At 47.1% G+C, this 17,210-nt stretch overlaps 3 protein-coding genes across 3 annotated transcripts; 2 read left to right on the top strand and 1 right to left on the bottom strand.

Annotated features, from left to right (window-relative positions):
- Positions 1 to 2,697: 2,697 nt before the first annotated feature.
- Positions 2,698 to 4,467, top strand: B0H65DRAFT_564348 (uncharacterized protein; the record flags this gene model as incomplete). Its single annotated transcript, XM_062830251.1, has 1 exon — positions 2,698 to 4,467. The coding sequence occupies one exon, from the start codon at positions 2,698 to 2,700 to the stop codon at positions 4,465 to 4,467; it is 1,770 nt and encodes a 589-aa protein (XP_062686933.1).
- Positions 4,468 to 5,676: 1,209 nt separating this feature from the next.
- Positions 5,677 to 6,932, top strand: B0H65DRAFT_485592 (uncharacterized protein). The gene is made up of 2 exons (XM_062827681.1): positions 5,677 to 6,214; positions 6,266 to 6,932. Exons 1-2 carry the CDS (start codon positions 5,989 to 5,991, stop codon positions 6,640 to 6,642), a joined length of 603 nt encoding a protein of 200 aa, XP_062686934.1. The 5' UTR covers positions 5,677 to 5,988; the 3' UTR covers positions 6,643 to 6,932.
- Positions 6,933 to 10,107: 3,175 nt separating this feature from the next.
- Positions 10,108 to 11,376, bottom strand: B0H65DRAFT_414979 (uncharacterized protein; the record flags this gene model as incomplete). The annotated part of the gene is made up of 1 exon (XM_062823957.1): positions 10,108 to 11,376. One exon carries the CDS (start codon positions 11,374 to 11,376, stop codon positions 10,108 to 10,110), a length of 1,269 nt encoding a protein of 422 aa, XP_062686935.1.
- Positions 11,377 to 17,210: the final 5,834 nt, after the last annotated feature.

Genomic DNA, 17,210 nt, shown 5'->3' on the forward strand with positions numbered 1-17,210 from the left:
ACTTATTTTCTTATTATAGGGCAATTTATATTTGGATCGAGGGGGAGTGTTGAAGCTATTACTATGTCTTGGTATTCTTGGTATAGGGTTGATACAATCTATATACTTACCCTATATATAAGCTAGATTTCGTCTCCTTTCTTTATATTTCTCTTTCTCTCTCTTGAATCAATTAAGACATTTACCACCACTTTCGTCGTCTCTTACATTTATACGTGATCACCTCCTCCGTATGGTTCAACACACCGGAAGTTCAAAGTACGCGAAAGAAAAAAGAAGATACGTCTGGATCCTGAGTGTACAATAGAGGCGGCACATTGCACTACTGCTCAAGATACTTGGGACGAAGCTGAAACGAAGGAACGTATAGCTGGCTTAACAAGGAGAGATGAAATAAGAGAGGAATATGCATGAACACCCCATTTGAATAGGTTTCGAACAATAGGAGCTTTGATGGGGCTGAAGTCAGAGAGGAGGGACACCATATTCTCTTCCTCATTTTGAACCGCGGCTAAATCTTTCTCTCCTCCCTTCAACTTATTCATCAACCCTCACTCAACCAACTATCTCACTTTGCCTTGTCTTTGGCCTTTCCTCCTCAGTGCCTATCTACCAGTACGAAAGATCCCAAGCCAAGATGAATCAGGAAGTTCAGAACCAAGCAGCGCCAGGCCCAACTTATCGACGCGATTATCGCGACACGCCCGTTCATGACTCGCGAAGACCTCGAGGAGGAGTTCACAATGTGGGATATCGAAGAGTACCAGCTTTTGACTGCCTCGGGTCTTCTTGATCCGCTGCTCAGAGCTCACGAAGGCGACGACAACGAGACCCGTGACCAAAGGGTCTAAGACTTTCTGAAGGAGTTGCGGATGTGGAGGAAGTTTTGTAAGTAGCAGATGAGGTCATGAGACTGAGTGGCAAAGAACAGGAGGTTGTGAAGAGGTACTAACGATATATACCTACCTTAGTATACCATGGCATCAGCCCGAACATGCTCGGCGGCAACGCTGGCCACGAGGACCCGAGAATTGCGGAGCTCAGAGCCCGCATCACTGAGCTCGAGAACGAAAACACCACGCTGAGAGCCGAGTTAGCCAACAAGGATGCGGAGCTAGAAGATGCTCGCGTCCAGATTGAGACCAAGGAGGCAGAGCAGGCGGCCAAGGTGGAGGAACTCGCCGCGCAAGCGGACATTTTGGCCAAAAACGCTGGAGCAGTGGAACACCAGGCTATATTTATCAAGCTACGCCGGGAAGTCGGAAGGATAGACGTGGAAGACATGGACAATGCCTATGAGTTGTTGGGAAAGGCTGTGGAGGGCGTGAACGCCGCTGCCGCATGGTTTGCGGACGAAGCGGGCGCGCCTGGCGCTGAACCTGTGGAGCTCGAATGAATGAAGGGCATCCAGCTTACGGTGGACTTTTGGTAGGCGGTTGATTGCAGGCACGGGCGTGGTGTGTGTGTGCTTCGCGGTAGAAGCAGGAGTCGGAGTTGGCAGGTTGATGGCACATGAGGCGTCAAGGATTTGGGTGGAATGGTTTTTTCTGCTTCAGCTCTCGTTGTTTCAGTTCGGAGTTAAGATGGAAATTGGCATTGCAGGTGGTTGAGCCTGCCGGTGGTGTGTGCGTTAAAAGCAGTTCTTGCAGCTAAAAGCAATTCTCACCGCTCTGTTACGCCCTTCGTTCCTTCCTTTCTTCATCTCCTTCACGTGATAGTTCTATTTGGTACCCCTCGCAAAGCAGCGACAACTCAGAAGTCCACAGCCACTCTCCAACACTGGAAATCTCGATTTACACACCCAAAGTTGCTCAAAAATGAAGGAGAAGAGTCACATTTGGAAACGCCTGCCGCCAAAAGGCCTGACACCAAGGAAAGGGTCTTTCTCTTCGGAGTAGTCATGTCTTTCTTACCACCTCCATGTCATTTATCAAATCCACTCTGTGACATATTTCAGTACTAGTGTACCTACCTGGAATTGAAAAGCTCCCAACATGCCAGGCACCGTACCTACCTACAAAGGTGAGTGAAGTGACCTGTGACTTTCCACCACTTTCTCTTTACATAGCTCTTGCTTCCACCCACCAATTTTCTCTTAATGTTGACACTGCTGCCTGCCTGGCAGATTGTGGGTCACGGTCACCCTGTTGTGCAAAGCACCTCCGCCTCAGCTTTGTTCGTTTGGTAGATGGATTTCGTAGCTTAGCCACTCCTTGAGACTTACCACTTCCTCAATCCATCACCAGTTTCCAGCATCTAGGATCAGCTTCACGGCTTCAATACTTAACAGACTTCATCATCACCCAGCTAGGTAATCTTTCCTTGTCTCCTGGCCCCAGGTGCTAACTTCTTCGCTATTCCATTGCAACCGCAACCCGAGCCTCTACCGAAAGCTCAAGAATTTAACCTAAGCTTCATGACACAAAGAGAACTGGAGGCTAACCGGAGAACAGTTTCACAAGTCGCCATCGCCAACACCGGCCTACAGAATACGCTTCTCCCACTTGACAACTCGGAGCGGAAGACTCTACCGGCATACCTTCAAAGTGGAAGCGAAAACGTAACGATCCGAAGCAAGTCCGTAAAACGCCACAAAAAACCTCTCGCGAAGATTCACCAGTTGTTAGGGGCCCCGATACCTCGACCGAAGGGATCGCAACAGGAAAGAGACTGAATACATCGGGGAAAGGCTGTCCAATGGCCACGCATCCCCATGGCCGTGAGGTCGAGAATACCCTGGACAATGGATCAGCGGCCAAGGCCGAGAAGCCCGCTGAGCTTGAAGCAACTCACGACCATCCTCAAGGAGAACTGGTTACAAATCAAGATTCCTCCGCCTTGATTGCAGAGAACCAAAGGCTGAAAGCCAAGATCCAGGAGTTGTTGAAAGAACTCGAGATACAGCTTGACAATGAAGCTCGTAACTACAAGAGACTGGCCGAGATTCGTCAAAATCACACAGAGATTGAGCAAAGCCAGGCTGCTGAGCGACAAGCCGCAACGGAGAGGATTGCAATGCTGGAGGCCGAGTGTAACTTCTTGAGAGACGATAATAAGCAGATGGATATCAATCACCGTGATGCATTGTCAGCATTGGACAAATGGAAGGATCGCTACCATGACCAGCAACAAAATATGAGGGTGCTTCGAGGAAAAAGCGAGTGGTTGGAGGACCAACTGAACATTGCTCAGCACGACTTGACAACTACAAAAACCGATGAAGCCCGCATTGCTGTCTCGGAGAGACAGGCTGTTACCGAAGAGCTCACCGAACTCAAACAAGAGTGTAAGCAGCTGAAGGATCAGCTAACTGCCACACGAAACGAACGCAATTCTGAGCAACAGGCCGCAAACAACAAGATCAGCGAGGTGTCGAAGGAGTGTGGTCGGTTGAGAAAACAGATCGATACCATACAGAGCGAGTTGGCCGCAAAAGTCGAAGAAGCCCGTGAAGCCGAGACATGGAGAGAGGCCGCAACTCGGAGGGCTGCCAAAATCGAAGAAGAACGTGAAAAGCTGAAAGAACAGGTGGCCACAGCCCAAGGAGAATTAACCACTCAGGCCAAGAAAGTTTTTGAAGCCGAGGTCAAGAAGAAAGCTGACGCCAGGAGAGTTACGGAGCTCGAGGAAGAGTGTAAATGGTGGAAGAAGGAGTTATACAACTGTAAAAACCAGTTAGACGTGGAAGGCGTATCCAAAGCGGCTTTTGGCGCCAGATTGGAGCAAGCGTCAAAGCGAATCAGAGAGTTCGAGGAAGAGTGTAATCGGCTGAAGGAGAAAATGACTGCCGACACGAAAAATGCGTCCGACCAAATCTCCGAGCTCAAGATAGAATGCCAAATGCACAGGAGGCGGGCCACCGATCTCGAACAGGAATGCCTTGGCTACAAGAAGCAAGTTGCCATCATTGAATGTCAACTAGAGACAGCTATTGAGGAACGAAGTCAGGAACGGGTGGCAACAGCTGAGAGAAAGTTGGCTACCAAGACCGCAGAAGCTCATGAGGCCAACGTTAACCTACAGGCTGCCGGCAAGAGAGTCAACGAGCTTGAAAGATGGCATTGGAAGCGCTCGGACAACGAGATGTCTGCTCTTAAAGAACAGGTGGCAACGGCTGAGGGACAGTTGGCCACCAAGACCGAGGAAGCTCATGAGGCCAACGTCAAATTGAAGGATGCCGTCAAGAGAATCCACGAGCTTGAAATAATGTCGAAACGCACGGAGACAGAGATCTCTACTCAAAAAACCCTGTTGTCTTTAGCAACGGCAGCCAAAGCAGCTCGTACCACCAAACTGGAGCAAGCATCCAAGCAAATCAGGGAGCTGCAAGAACAGAATGAACATCTCCGGAAGGAACAGACTGAAACTGCTGCCGAGAAAAATCAAGCGTTAGACCAAGTTGCGAAGCTCAAGAAGGAATGCCGCCTCTACAAGGAGCAGGCCAACAAGGTCGAAGAGGAGCTATAACGAGTAGGCCACCAGACTCTAACAGGAATGCGTTGGTCAGCAGAAGCGTATTGCCACCGTTGAAAGCCAACTAAGCATAGCGATTGACTTGGAGAAGCGAAGTCATGAAGCGGAAAAGCAAGTGAAGGGATTGTCACAAAAGATCGCTGAGCTCGAAGAGGAATGTCGTCAGTACTGTCTTACCGAAACCAATGAGAGCGACATGGCTATGGTGAGGATAAGGCCCGACGCGTTTAGAGCAACGGAGGAGTTGGCAGCTCTTCGAGACGCTGTCCACAATGGATTGAGCAAAAAAGCGAAGGCGGTTAGCATGACTTGTAAGGCTATCCGGATCAGCTTTGAAGGGCAATCAAATGCAGGGGCAGGCGTGGTTTCGGCACTTCCGATGCTTTGGCATGCGGTGTCCGAGCTGGATATGGCCGTTGAGGAGGTTATGGAGCGGTTGGCATGCTTAACTAGAGGGACTATGGGGTAACTGCTAACGGACTTAATGTGGTAGAATAAAACAGTGTTATAAGTACCTCTTAATGCTGTAACACGTGCAACAGAAGTGCGTTGGTGATGGAAGATAGCAATATAACATTTTTTGGTCTTTGACGTGCATGTGAGACTGTGAGTATTTCATCTCTAGTGTACCTATGATCTTGACCACAAATAGCGGCAATAACAGCCGCCACATGTCAAGTGGTTGTCTTCCACGTTTAGAAAAAAGGTAAACAAAGCAACTTCGTTAAATACTTTACGAAAAGCACTCCCCCTGAACTGGATAGAGGTGTCGACCGGACTCTGTGATTACCTTCTAACCACCCGGCATTTGGGTTTGCACTTAATGCTTCATACATCTCAAAATCAGGGTAGAAACCCGAGTAGGGTACCTAGAACTAGTCTATGTCCAAGGAGAAAATCCACACTTAACCCAAATTGACAGCACGATTCTACTTGCAGCATACTATGACAAACAACTTCGTGTGACGAACCGTTACAAGCACAGGAGTATATCGCTGGGATAATAAGAATAACGGTAGTAGTAGCCAAAAGGTACTGATCGATTGTGAAAGCTATTGCTTGCTGAAGAGCCAGTATATAAAGAGGCCTGGGAAGGCCGTCTTTATATACCGGCCTTCATGGACCCGATATACTGGACCCGTGGACCCGAACATTCATCTCGGGTCCCCGGGGACCCGAGCCATGGACCCGGAGCTTCGGGTCCTCCCTTCGGGTCCAACCTGATTGGTCTGTTGGTTCTATCTGATCTAGCTTACATAGGTGATCTCTGATTGGATCGTAACACGATGCCCCCCTCTCTGTGGCTTTGTCCTCAAACGCCACGATACTACCTTGGCATGTGATTGATAACCGCCGTCCCTTGTTGCGTTGCTTGGGTGCCAACAAGCCTGTTGATCGTAACCTTAATGCCTGCCGTCTCCCTTCTCCCTGATCTCTTGCTTCCTCATCTTTCATAACCCTGTGTGATCCAGAACTTGGTGAGTCTCCTTTCTTTCCTTCACCCATCAATTTATCATGGCCCGATCTCGCATTGCTCGTCCCAAGCGTTCTGCTCAGAAGGGAGCCGCTACTAAGGCTCTTGCAGTCTTAGTCGAAGATTCCGGTGAAACCCTCGATATGCCGTGCAGCAATTGTTTCCGACACAATCGCACTTGTGTCGTTGATCTGTCGAAGTCGAATTCCTGCAGCGAATGTGTTCGTCGCAAGACCGCTTGTGATGGTCAGGATATCACTAGACGTCGTGAGCGTGCCCTGCCGCCTTTGGGGTTCTCCCTTATACTGATTGTCGTAGTTTATAAGTCTATGAAGGAGTCCAAGCGTCTGGAGGCAGAGGAGGATAAGCTGGTACGCAGCTCAGTGGAGATCCAGTCGCGTCTGCTGCGTGTTCGTGAGCAGAGGCGTCATCTCCAGAAGAGGCAGAAGGAGATGTTTGATCGTGGGATGGCGGATTTGGCGGAGGAGCTGGGGGACAACGATCCGCTTGTTTCCGAGGAGTCGACTACTTCCGAGCCTGGCGTTGCTTTGCCCGAGGTTGGTTTTGACGAGTGGGCGCAGGAGCAGGGGCTTGATCTCCCTGAGATTTTGTCGCCTGATCCTTTGTCGCCTGAGGTGGCTGGGGTCGGTCAGGAAACCGCCGGTGAAAGCTCTCGATCTCGCCCTTCAGGTTGACGAGGTTCTCTGGGGGTTCCCATGTATTGCTTTCGTGGCCGTAGCCTTGCCACTTGATTAGGTATTCGATGTTGCCAGTGTTGTCATTGATTTTTGAGTCCAGGATGGCTTCCGTTAGGTATTCATCTCCGTCATTCCAAGTTTGAACGTTCTTGTCGAGTCTTGCGTTCCTAGGTGCTGGTTCTAGTAGTGAGACGTGGAAGGTAGGCCATTGTCGCATGCCCTTGGGGAGTTCGAGTCGGTAGTTGCTGGTGCTGACTTTCTCGATTACCTTGAATGGTCCCAGTTTCTTGTAGTCAAGCTTATCACTGGGCCGTTTGGTCTTGATATTACGGCGAAGTAGGTAGACTTTGTCTCCCCTCCTGAAGGTCGGCGCCGACGACCTCGTGCGGTCGTAATATCGATTCATTCTTTCGCGAACAAAGGTGAGCTCGTCTCTCAGGGCTTGGTGCATTTCGGTAAGTCGTTCTGCCCTGATGTGGGCCCTGGGTACGACCGTCTCTGAATCCCAACCCCTACGGGAGCTCATCTCATAACCGTAGTTGGCAAAGAATGGTGTGACCTTCGTGGTCTCGGTCTTGGAGCTGTTGTATGACATTTGAGCAGTGGGTAGTAGCTCTGTCCAGTTGTCCTGCTCGTAATTGACGTACGCTCGCAGGTATGCTTCCAAGACCTGGTTCATTCGTTCTGTTTGCCCGTCCGTCCTAGCATGGTATGCGGTGGACATCTTGTGCTTCACGCCAAGTTTGTTCATGAATGCTTGCCAGTATCGTGACGAGAAAAGCTTGTCCCTGTCTGTCACGAGTTCCTTTGGCCAGCCATGATTGGAGGTAATGTACCGCATGAAGATATGTCCGAGTTGTTCCGCATTGGTATCTTCCCTGAACGGTAAGAAGTAGGCGAACTTCGTGAATCTGTCGACAACAACCATGATGCTGTCATACTCGATGCCAGTGGCTGGGTCTCGTGACATGGGGAGCTTCGTGATGAAGTCCATAGTTACTGATTGCCATGGCGCTTCTGACACTGGGAGTGGCTCGAGTAAGCCATAAGGCTTGTGCCTATTGGCTTTGGTTTTGTGACAGATTTCACAGTCGTGCAGAACCTCTGTAACGACATCCTTCATCTTAGCGAATCCGAATGTCTCCTGTACCCTGGCTATCGTGCGTGCGATGCCAGCGTGTCCTCCTTCTTCAGGGGACTCATGAATATCTTTCACCAGCTCTTTCTGCAATGACGGGGGTACCCACAGCTTGCCTTTATGAAGCCACGGCTCGATCGAGGTTGACAGATGTTTTTGGACTTCCTCGTCATCTACTTCATGTTGTGCCTCGGTGATTCGTTGGATCCAGTCGTCTGGATCCACCCTGGCAATGTTGATGTTGTAGATGTCGAGTTCATCCTCGTCGAGGTCGTGAATGGGTAGTGGCTTGTGCGCTAGGGAACCATCATTGTTGGTTTTGAATAAGGCTGGTGAGGCCGTGCCTTCGGTTTTGGCTCGAAGGTCTTCTCGTCTGCTCAGGGCGTCGGCCCGTGCGTTCTCAGATCCCTTACGGTAATGGATGTGGAAGTTGAATTGCGACAGGAATTCTGACCAACGGGTTTGCCTCTGGTTGAGTTCTTTACTCGTGGTGAAGTACGTCAAGTTCTTGTGGTCGGAGTAGACCTTGACTTCGTACTTTGTGCCACTCAACCATGGTTTCCATTCTTTAAATGCCCAGATGATGGACATGAGCTCTTTGTCGTGTGTCGGGTAGTTGAGCTCAGGTCCTCTGAATGCCTTCGAGTAGAATGCAATGGGGTGCAATCTTCCCTGGTCATCTCGTTGACCAAGTTGGCCACCCATTGCCCAGTCAGATGCGTCGGTTTCAACCTCAAATTCTTTATCGGGATCGGGGAGAATGAGAATCGGGTCGTCCATGATCATCTGCTTCAGGGTGTTGAAGGCATCGTCGCACTCCTTTGACCATACGAATACGGTGTCTTTCTTGGTCAAATCGTTGAGTGGCTTGGCTATGCCTCCGAATCCCTTGATGAAGCGTCGGTAGAAGTTGACAAATCCCAGGAATCCTCTGACGCCGGTTACTGAAGTGGGCGCTGGCCATTCGGCGACGTCCTTGATCTTAGAGGGATCCATGCGGATTTGGCCTGGGGAAATACGATATCCCAGGAAGTCCACTTGACTGACATGGAATTCACTCTTCTTGGGGTTGACTGAGAGTCCTGCCTTTTCAAGCGCGGCGAGGACCTTGTGAACGTGTTTCTGATGTTCTTCCTCTGTCTCAGAGAACACAATGATATCGTCAATGTAAGCCATCACGAATTCGCCTGCGAATTGTCTGAGCACGGCGTCGATTCTGGCTTGGAAGGAAGCAGGTGCGTTGGTTAGGCCCTGGGGCATGATGCGGTATTCGTAATGCCCTAGTGGTGTCCTGAACGCTGTCTTCCACTCTTCTCCTTTCTTCATACGAATCTGGGAGAAGGCTGAGGTGAGATCAAATTTGGAAAATATCGTGGCCTTTCCAAGTCTGTCTCGCATCTCTTGGATCAACGGCAAAGGGTATCGATTCTTGATGGTGTCGTTGTTGAGATGCCGGTAGTCGATTACGAGACGAAGTTCTCCGTCTTTCTTTGGTACAAAGAGGATAGGAGAACCGTAGGGTGACTGGGATTCACGGATGTGGCCCAGCTTGAGTCTCTCATCCACATACTCCTTGAGCGCCTTCATCTGAGCAGCGTTGAGCTGGTAGATCTTTTGGTATTTAGGTTTGGCGCCTTCTTTCAAGGGTATCTCATGGTCCCAAGGACCGTGTGCTGGTAAAGTGCACTCAGACGATTCCTTGAAGATCTTGTATCCTCGATACTGCAGAGGAACGTCTTTGAGCTTATCTTTGTTGTCTTTGGGCGGAGGTTCAGGTGGTGGTGCTTCCGCCTCAAAGTTGCTGATGAACATGACCATTCTTGATGGTTCTGATGGTGGCGGAGTCTCGTGTGACGAAGGGTGCCGATCCTTTCTATCAGTGACTGAGACTTCAATATCTGGAGCTTTAAGGAGCGCCTTCTTGCGATCCCTGATGCGGCCGCTGCTCCAGTCAATGTCGGGGTTGTATTTTCTCAACCAAGGTCTACCCAGTATGGCGTCGTGTTTACCAATGGGGGTGATGTCAAAGACGATCTCTTGTTTGTCGCCGTTAATCGTGACCTTCATAGGTGCTGTTTCCCTTAGCACCTGGCCCTGTTCGTAACTCGGGCTCTTTCCTTCAAATGTGTACACTCGATAGGGTCGTTTCTTGTAGACCCATGGTATCTTCCAGTCGTTCACGACCTGGGGTGTAATAAGGTTGATTGACGATCCTGAGTCAATCATGGCCATTGCCTTTCCTTGGAATGGCTTGGTCCAATCCATCTGGACCTGATAAATCGAGTCCTCATCTCGATTTATCTCGAGGACTTGTGGCGGGTCAGCTACTCGTGGTCCTCTCGCGAGGAGCTGGCGCCATTTCCCTGTCTTCTGCGGCCACCGCGAGCACGGCGTTTCCTCTGGGACTTCGATTTAGACGAAGATCCACTGGCCGTCTCGCTGGTGCTAGAAGATGCTGCTACTGCTGTTTCCTCCTTACGCTGAGTGCGCTGGAATGCCCTTTCTTCACGCATGGCTTGTCTTGAATGCCATTGTCGTGCTTTGTCGGCCATGTGGACTGCGCAATTGATTTTGCAACAGTCCTGGTATCTGGTGTGGGGAGATTCCATGCATTCACGCGTATACCCATCCTTCAAGACGAGTCTCATGAGTCGGCCGCCTCCATCGCGTTTGCGGGGTGTGCAAGTGTCCCACATGCTAATAGAGTCTTTATGATGGGCGGTTCGTACTGGTATTGGGACATCGTTTTCCCAAACGCGTTGGGGGAAGTGGTCGTGTTCCATCTTGTATGACAAATGCCATGGGCAAGCGTCATATAAGCATTGGATCCAGGCGATTTTCCCGTGAGATGGGTGGCCTGGGTGGACCTGGGGGTGGTCTCCTGCTTGGGGTGACCAAGGGCGATCACACACGGTGTAGACATTGGCCTCGAACGCGGTCACTCCAATGGATTGGAATGATTGTCGTGGAGGGTATGGCTCGATGAAGGAGTCATCGTCGATGGGACCCGCATAGAATTCTGTCTGAATCTGACGGTTGTACTTCTCGTCCAGATTGAACTTGTGGGTCCACTTGCTGTCTCGAGTGATTTTCTTCTTGAGGCCCTGCAATGAGGCCTGGATGAGGGCGATGAGTTCTTCCGGTTTCTTTTGGGAGTCCTTGAAGGTGTCCTCATAGTCCCATCTATCTTGCCGATGGATGTGACGCCGCTGGCGGTTATAGGCGAGTTGTTGGATCTCCAGTTCCTTGATTCTGGTCTGATTGACGTCCGCCAAACGGTTGAGGTAGGCTAACTGGGCCTGTAGTTCCTCGTTGCGATCCATCTGATCCGTCGTGTCCGTGTCTGATCCTGACCTTATAGCATCAGGGAGGTCAGTATGAACGGTAGGTTCCTCGCGTTCAACGGTAGCGAGTGGCCTTTCTTCGCGTTCTTCGAAGGTGTTGGCAAGCGGTGCGCGTAGCGTAGGTGGAACGGAATGGCTGTGAGACGGGGCTTTATTTTCTTTATTAATGTCGTTGCCCCGGATGTATTCTTCGTGGTCACTTTCATCCCTGTATGCCTGTTCATATTGATCGTATTCTTCGATCGTCATATCATCGGTCGGTTCGTTGATCCCGTCGAAGTCCACCATGGCGATGGTGCGGGGAGGCTCGTCATTGTCAACGAGGGCAGCGAGGGCGTTGGCAAAATCGTAGTCGATCTCGATGTTGTCGACCTCCTGGTTCCTGCCCTTGCTCTTTCCCTTGCTAACAGAGTTGGTGGAGTGAGTGGGAACTGGCTTCCAGCTTCCTTGGCGGCGATTGTTGTTGTTATTGCCGCCACTGCGACAGTCGCGGGCAAAGTGTCCTGGCTTGTCGCACTTGAAGCATTTCTTGTCCTTGCTAGGGCCGCCGCCGTTCTTGCGGTTCTCAACGGCATCCACGTCCATGGGGCCTGAGTGGGTGCCGTACGCGGTGCTGCGCGTCTTGTTGTTGTAGCTGTTGCCTCCGCGCTGATACTTGTAGCCAGTGTTGGCGGGGGCGCGAGGACGGCTGTCACCGGCGCCCTTCTCTTTCTTGCGTTCGAAAAGGCGGTTATCGATGACGATGGCCTCGTTCATGTATTCGTCGAGGCTCTTCGACTTGCGGTCGATCTTAATGAGCTCGTCCTTGACGTCGCTCTTCAGACCACGGTAGAACTGATACTTGAGACCTTCGTCATTCCAATCGACGCGGAAGGCAAGCTGTCTGAACTCAGCCGCGTAAGAGGCGGCTGACTTGGTTTGACGAAGCTCGTTTAGCTTGGTTTCAGCCTGGCGGACCTTGTCGGCGAGACCAAAGACCTGGTTGATGGAGCTTTCGAAGTATTCGAAGTCGTTGAAGGTCTTCTGGGTCTCGATGTGCATCTCGGTCCAGATGTTGTGGCCGAGGTAGTCCGCTTGGGTGGGCTGGAACCATTCGAGGGCCTTGCCAGTGAGAAATGACGAGGCGTACAGGACTTGCTGGATAGGATCCACGACTTTGGTAAAAGCGAGGTTGGCGCGGACCTGGGTAAGAAATCCCTGTAGGTCCTCCTTCCTGGTGCCATCGAACTTGGGGGGAGGGTTGAGCTTGATGGTGCTTCCCATAGCGGGGGAGACTGCGGTTGGATGAACAGAAGCAGCCTCGAGGTCGCTGATCTTAGTGCGAAGCATGTTGATGATGTCGCGAAGCTCAGTGTCGTTGGTCTCATTGGTGATGGCGGGGACAAGGGTAGTCCTGCGGTTTTGAGCATTCTCTCTGGCGAGAAGCTCGGCTGCCTTGACTTCTCTGCCGTCGTCGTCCACAATACCGGTCATGGTATCAGTGCTAAGACCAGGGTCTCTGGTCGCGGTACCCGGGGTGCCAGCCCCAGCGGGTCCTCCAGCAGCTGGTTTGCCAGTCGGGATTCCAGACATGATGACGGTGAAGAGGTAAGGTAATGGGGTTTTGAGGAAACTTGATTGTTTGAGGAAACGTTTTGGGTGCAGCAGCAAATCCCAGAATACTAGTGTGCAAATTGATGAGCAAGCAACGTGTGACGAACCGTTACAAGCACAGGAGTATATCGCTGGGATAATAAGAATAACGGTAGTAGTAGCCAAAAGGTACTGATCGATTGTGAAAGCTATTGCTTGCTGAAGAGCCAGTATATAAAGAGGCCTGGGAAGGCCGTCTTTATATACCGGCCTTCATGGACCCGATATACTGGACCCGTGGACCCGAACATTCATCTCGGGTCCCCGGGGACCCGAGCCATGGACCCGGAGCTTCGGGTCCTCCCTTCGGGTCCAACCTGATTGGTCTGTTGGTTCTATCTGATCTAGCTTACATAGGTGATCTCTGATTGGATCGTAACACTTCGTTCCCAATAGGTTAGAGAAAGCTTACCTGCACCCATACTCTTTCCTAGAGGTACCCGTACAGGTAGTTCTGAGATGTCCTCAATCTTTCTACCACACCACCCCTTTGTACACACCAAATCTATACCTACCTAGTTGATGGTCTTTTTCGGTTCTTTTATCCGTTCAATGGTTTTGTCAAACTACGAGACTATTAAAGGGTTTGAGGGTGGCACTTCCGAGTACGTTACAAGAAGTAACACTGTTAATGTAATTTACCTGTTTCTTGAGGAGTTCGGCCCCATGGCATCGGAGATGTTACCTTTAGACAAGGCAGAGAAGTTGGTAGCGAAGGGCAGGCAGAGGCCGGCGGCGCGGATTGTAGGCATAGAGGAATACATCTTAGTTCCCTTCGACATCTACGAGGCACTATCCCAGGTCACTGTCATATAGATTTTCAATATATTCCCGCCAGTCCGTGCCGAGTTCATCCGCATGGTGGCGCCTCTGTCTCATGGCAATCAGGGAAAGAAGAGGGCTTCAGGCAAGAAAGGCACGAGGCAGGGCTTGACATTGGGGCAGGGAGATGTTCGAATCGGTTTTTGTAGTGAGGGGCAGCTAATGCAACCTCGGGATGTTGCCGTGAAGGCCGAAATCAACAATCCATTTTGCCATTGTTTTATTTTAAACATCCACTAATATAACTGATTTGAATGCATGTTGGCCAAAAAGGTTAGCGAGGGTATACCCTACAGGTACCGTAGCGGGAAAATGTGCAGGGGAATAGGCCTTTTTAGCCTTACTAAGGCTATGTAGCTTTATAAGTGGAATAAGGCATGTTGAGTTAATAAGGTATGTTGAATTTATAGGGCTTATTGGTCTGGGGGAGGCTCCTAATTGGTTAATCGACTTTGGTCTAGATGTGCGCTATAAATAGTTATTAAAGGTCTTAAGTATAGTATATTATTTTAGCGATTGCTTTACGGAGTGTACGAACCTTTTATAATAATTATTATAATTAATCGCTAGATTTATACGTTTAACGACCCTAGCGGTTATTATAAAAGGTTTTATATTCTACGACGAATTACCAAGATAATACGCTATATGTAATTAATTAGGAGTATACAAATAGACTGTATACGATATTGCGAAATATTTTAATTATTATAATATATTGATATTATATTCTTTAATTTGTATATTACGATATTACTGGTAAATGGGAAATAAATTGGATAATCCGTTTTTTTTTCTATATTTTTCTTTTTGCTTTTCTCGAGGTATAGTCGGGGTTAGTAATGTTGAGGGAGAGAATTCGAGGATTGGTTAATAAAGTTCAATTAACCTTTTGTATCCCTATAACGAAAATAAAGTCATATACTTGCGCGTTAATACGTATTGGCTACTTTCTTTGTTAAAGTATATTATTTGGATATAATTAATAATTGATTTCTTTTAAGAAGTCATTCGGATATAGTTAATAACGGGATACGTTACTTATACAATTATTATTATTAGTAGTAATTAGTATAGTAATGGGTAAAGTGTTTAATAATAAGCTTAGACGGATTGGTTGAGCCGTTATTAGTTAATAAATTGTTTATATTATAAATATTATATTTGTAATATTAGTCCTTAAATTCTAGGAATCTATTACGTCTACGGCGACGGTTTCTACGTATAGAATTAATATTACTACTAGCGTAATTAGGAGTAGGCGTGTTAGTAGCGCCGGTTAATATATTAATTGTAGCGTCCGATATATTACTAGATATAGAGTTACGATAGGTTTGGGACTATATAAATATATAGTTTGGGGTAGTAGTAGTAGTATTGGGGGTAGTAATTTGTACGGTACGCGATATTAATTTCGTCGATATAGTATAGCCGAGAGGGGCTTAATTCGATATTAAGCGGGTTTGTAATATAATTGTAGTAGTTGCGAATATCAGCTTCTTGCGTAGAGTTTGTGCTTTTTTTAGCACTTTATTGGCTGCCGATATTTTATTAGTTGTTATTACTTTGATTGATAGTAGATTAGTAGGCTTATAAGGATTGAGTCGATGGGTAAATTATTGAATTTTAGTTAGCGAATAGAAGATTGGCGAATTAGTAGGTGGCGGCGATAATAGAGAAGATAGCTCTTTAGCCTTTATAATTTTTTCTTATTATTTTTTAAGTATAATTTAATAGTCGGCCTTTTTTGCTGTGATAAGTAGTTTCTTTTATTTCCTTTCATTATTTTTTAAGGGCATTTTCCTCTTATTACTTTTTAAGGTGGTTAATTTTTTCTTTTTTAATACGAGTAGCCTTATTTTCCTTTTACTATTTTTTAAGTATAACTTCCTTTTACTATTATTTAAAGCGATTAATTTTCTCCTTTTTAAAACGAGTAGCCTCTTTTTCTTCGGCCTCTTTCTTATGATGAACAATTTCCTTTACCTCCTTTTATTATTTTTTGAGGGTATTCTCCTCTTATTGCTTTTTAAGGCAGTCGGCTTCTTTTTGTATAGTTTGGCGGTCGGCTTCCTTCTACGTGTCTTCCTCTTGCTATTTTTTTAAACGGTTGGCTTCTTTTTATATAGTTTGGCGGTCGGTTTGTTTTTACGTATCCTCCTCTTGCTACTTCTTCAAACGGTCGGCTTCCTTTTACGCATTCTCCTTTTATTGCTTCTTTAGACGGTCGGCTTCCTTTTGTGCAGTTTAGCGGCCGGCTTGCTTTTACGTATCTTCTTCTTATTGCTTCTTAAGGGCGGCAGCTTGGCGATCAACTTCTTCCTTTTACTATTTCTTTTTATAAGCTTCCTACTACTATTTCTTGAAGGCGTTTTATTGCTTTTTAATGAGAGTTTAGCGGTCGGTTTCCTTTTATGTATCCTCTTACTACTTTTTACGACGAGTAGTTTCTTCTTTATTGATACGAGCAATTTCTTTATTTAGTTACTTCTTGCGGGCGGCCTTCTTGCGCTCTTCGTACTCCTTTTCCCGGCGAGTAGCTTCGTTATATCGATTGACCTCCTTATTATTAACGTTTATAGGATCCGAATTTTTAATAGTTATATTAACGATTAGAGGGATGATAGGGCCCGCTTTATTTGATTCGTTTAATACTTTTATATCGCTAAGGCTAATAGTTTATTTTATTTCGTTAATATTAATGTTTATAGTTTTGTTGAGGTTATTAATCTTATTAAATGCTATTTGTACTAATTTCTCTAAATTTGCGAGTATTATATACTATGTATTTAGTTTCAATTTATACTGTAGTTTTTTAAGGCCGTACGATTCCTTAAATCAAGTCTAATTATTATTGAGCTTTTTGCTAATGTTACGTGGTAATTAATTTTTAAAGTCTTTTAATAAGTTTGCGTATTTATTATAGTTGTCTTTCGGCAATTTAATAGGATTGAGCGGGCGAAATTAATTGGTTATATATTTTATATGACGGATAATTTTATGAAGACCGTCCTAGTATTCCTCCAGGTTATTAATATTAAGCTAATTATCTTTAAATTATATATCGAAATCCTTTTTTTATTTTACTAAGAAGGATTCGGTTGCTTACTATATCTATCACCCGTAATTGCGCTGTTCTCGTTCCGGCTATATAGTATTTAATTAACTAAGGTATAATATTAGTTTATTAATGCCCTATATATCTTCGCGAAGGTTGTATAGGGGGTTGGCAATAAGAGGGTTAATAATAGGAGGGTTAACGATAGGAGGGTTGGCGGTATACGTAGGGAGAGGAATTTCTGAAACCTTCTTCTCGGTTATCGGCTTTAATTTAATAGGTTGTTTCGTTATTTAAGGAATAGGGGAAGGCGATATATATATCTCCTTAATTTTGAAATATTTACGAACGTGAGATATTAATTCTTCGAAGGAATTATTACAACCTTATAATTTACGTACGTAATTAGCGACTTCGATTTTGTACTTTGTAATATTCTGACCGGGGGTAGGGGTAATCTTAGCCAAAGGTATTACGAATTGTTTTAATTATTAGTTATTTATAATAAATCTTTTATATTCCTAGTTGGGAGACGGTAATACGGGCGCGCGTAATTCGGCCGTTTTTAGTA

This window comes from Neurospora tetraspora (genome assembly GCF_033439725.1).
Source record: "Neurospora tetraspora strain CBS 560.94 chromosome Unknown B0H65scaffold_1, whole genome shotgun sequence".
In the NCBI taxonomy this organism is placed as follows: domain Eukaryota; kingdom Fungi; phylum Ascomycota; class Sordariomycetes; order Sordariales; family Sordariaceae; genus Neurospora; species Neurospora tetraspora.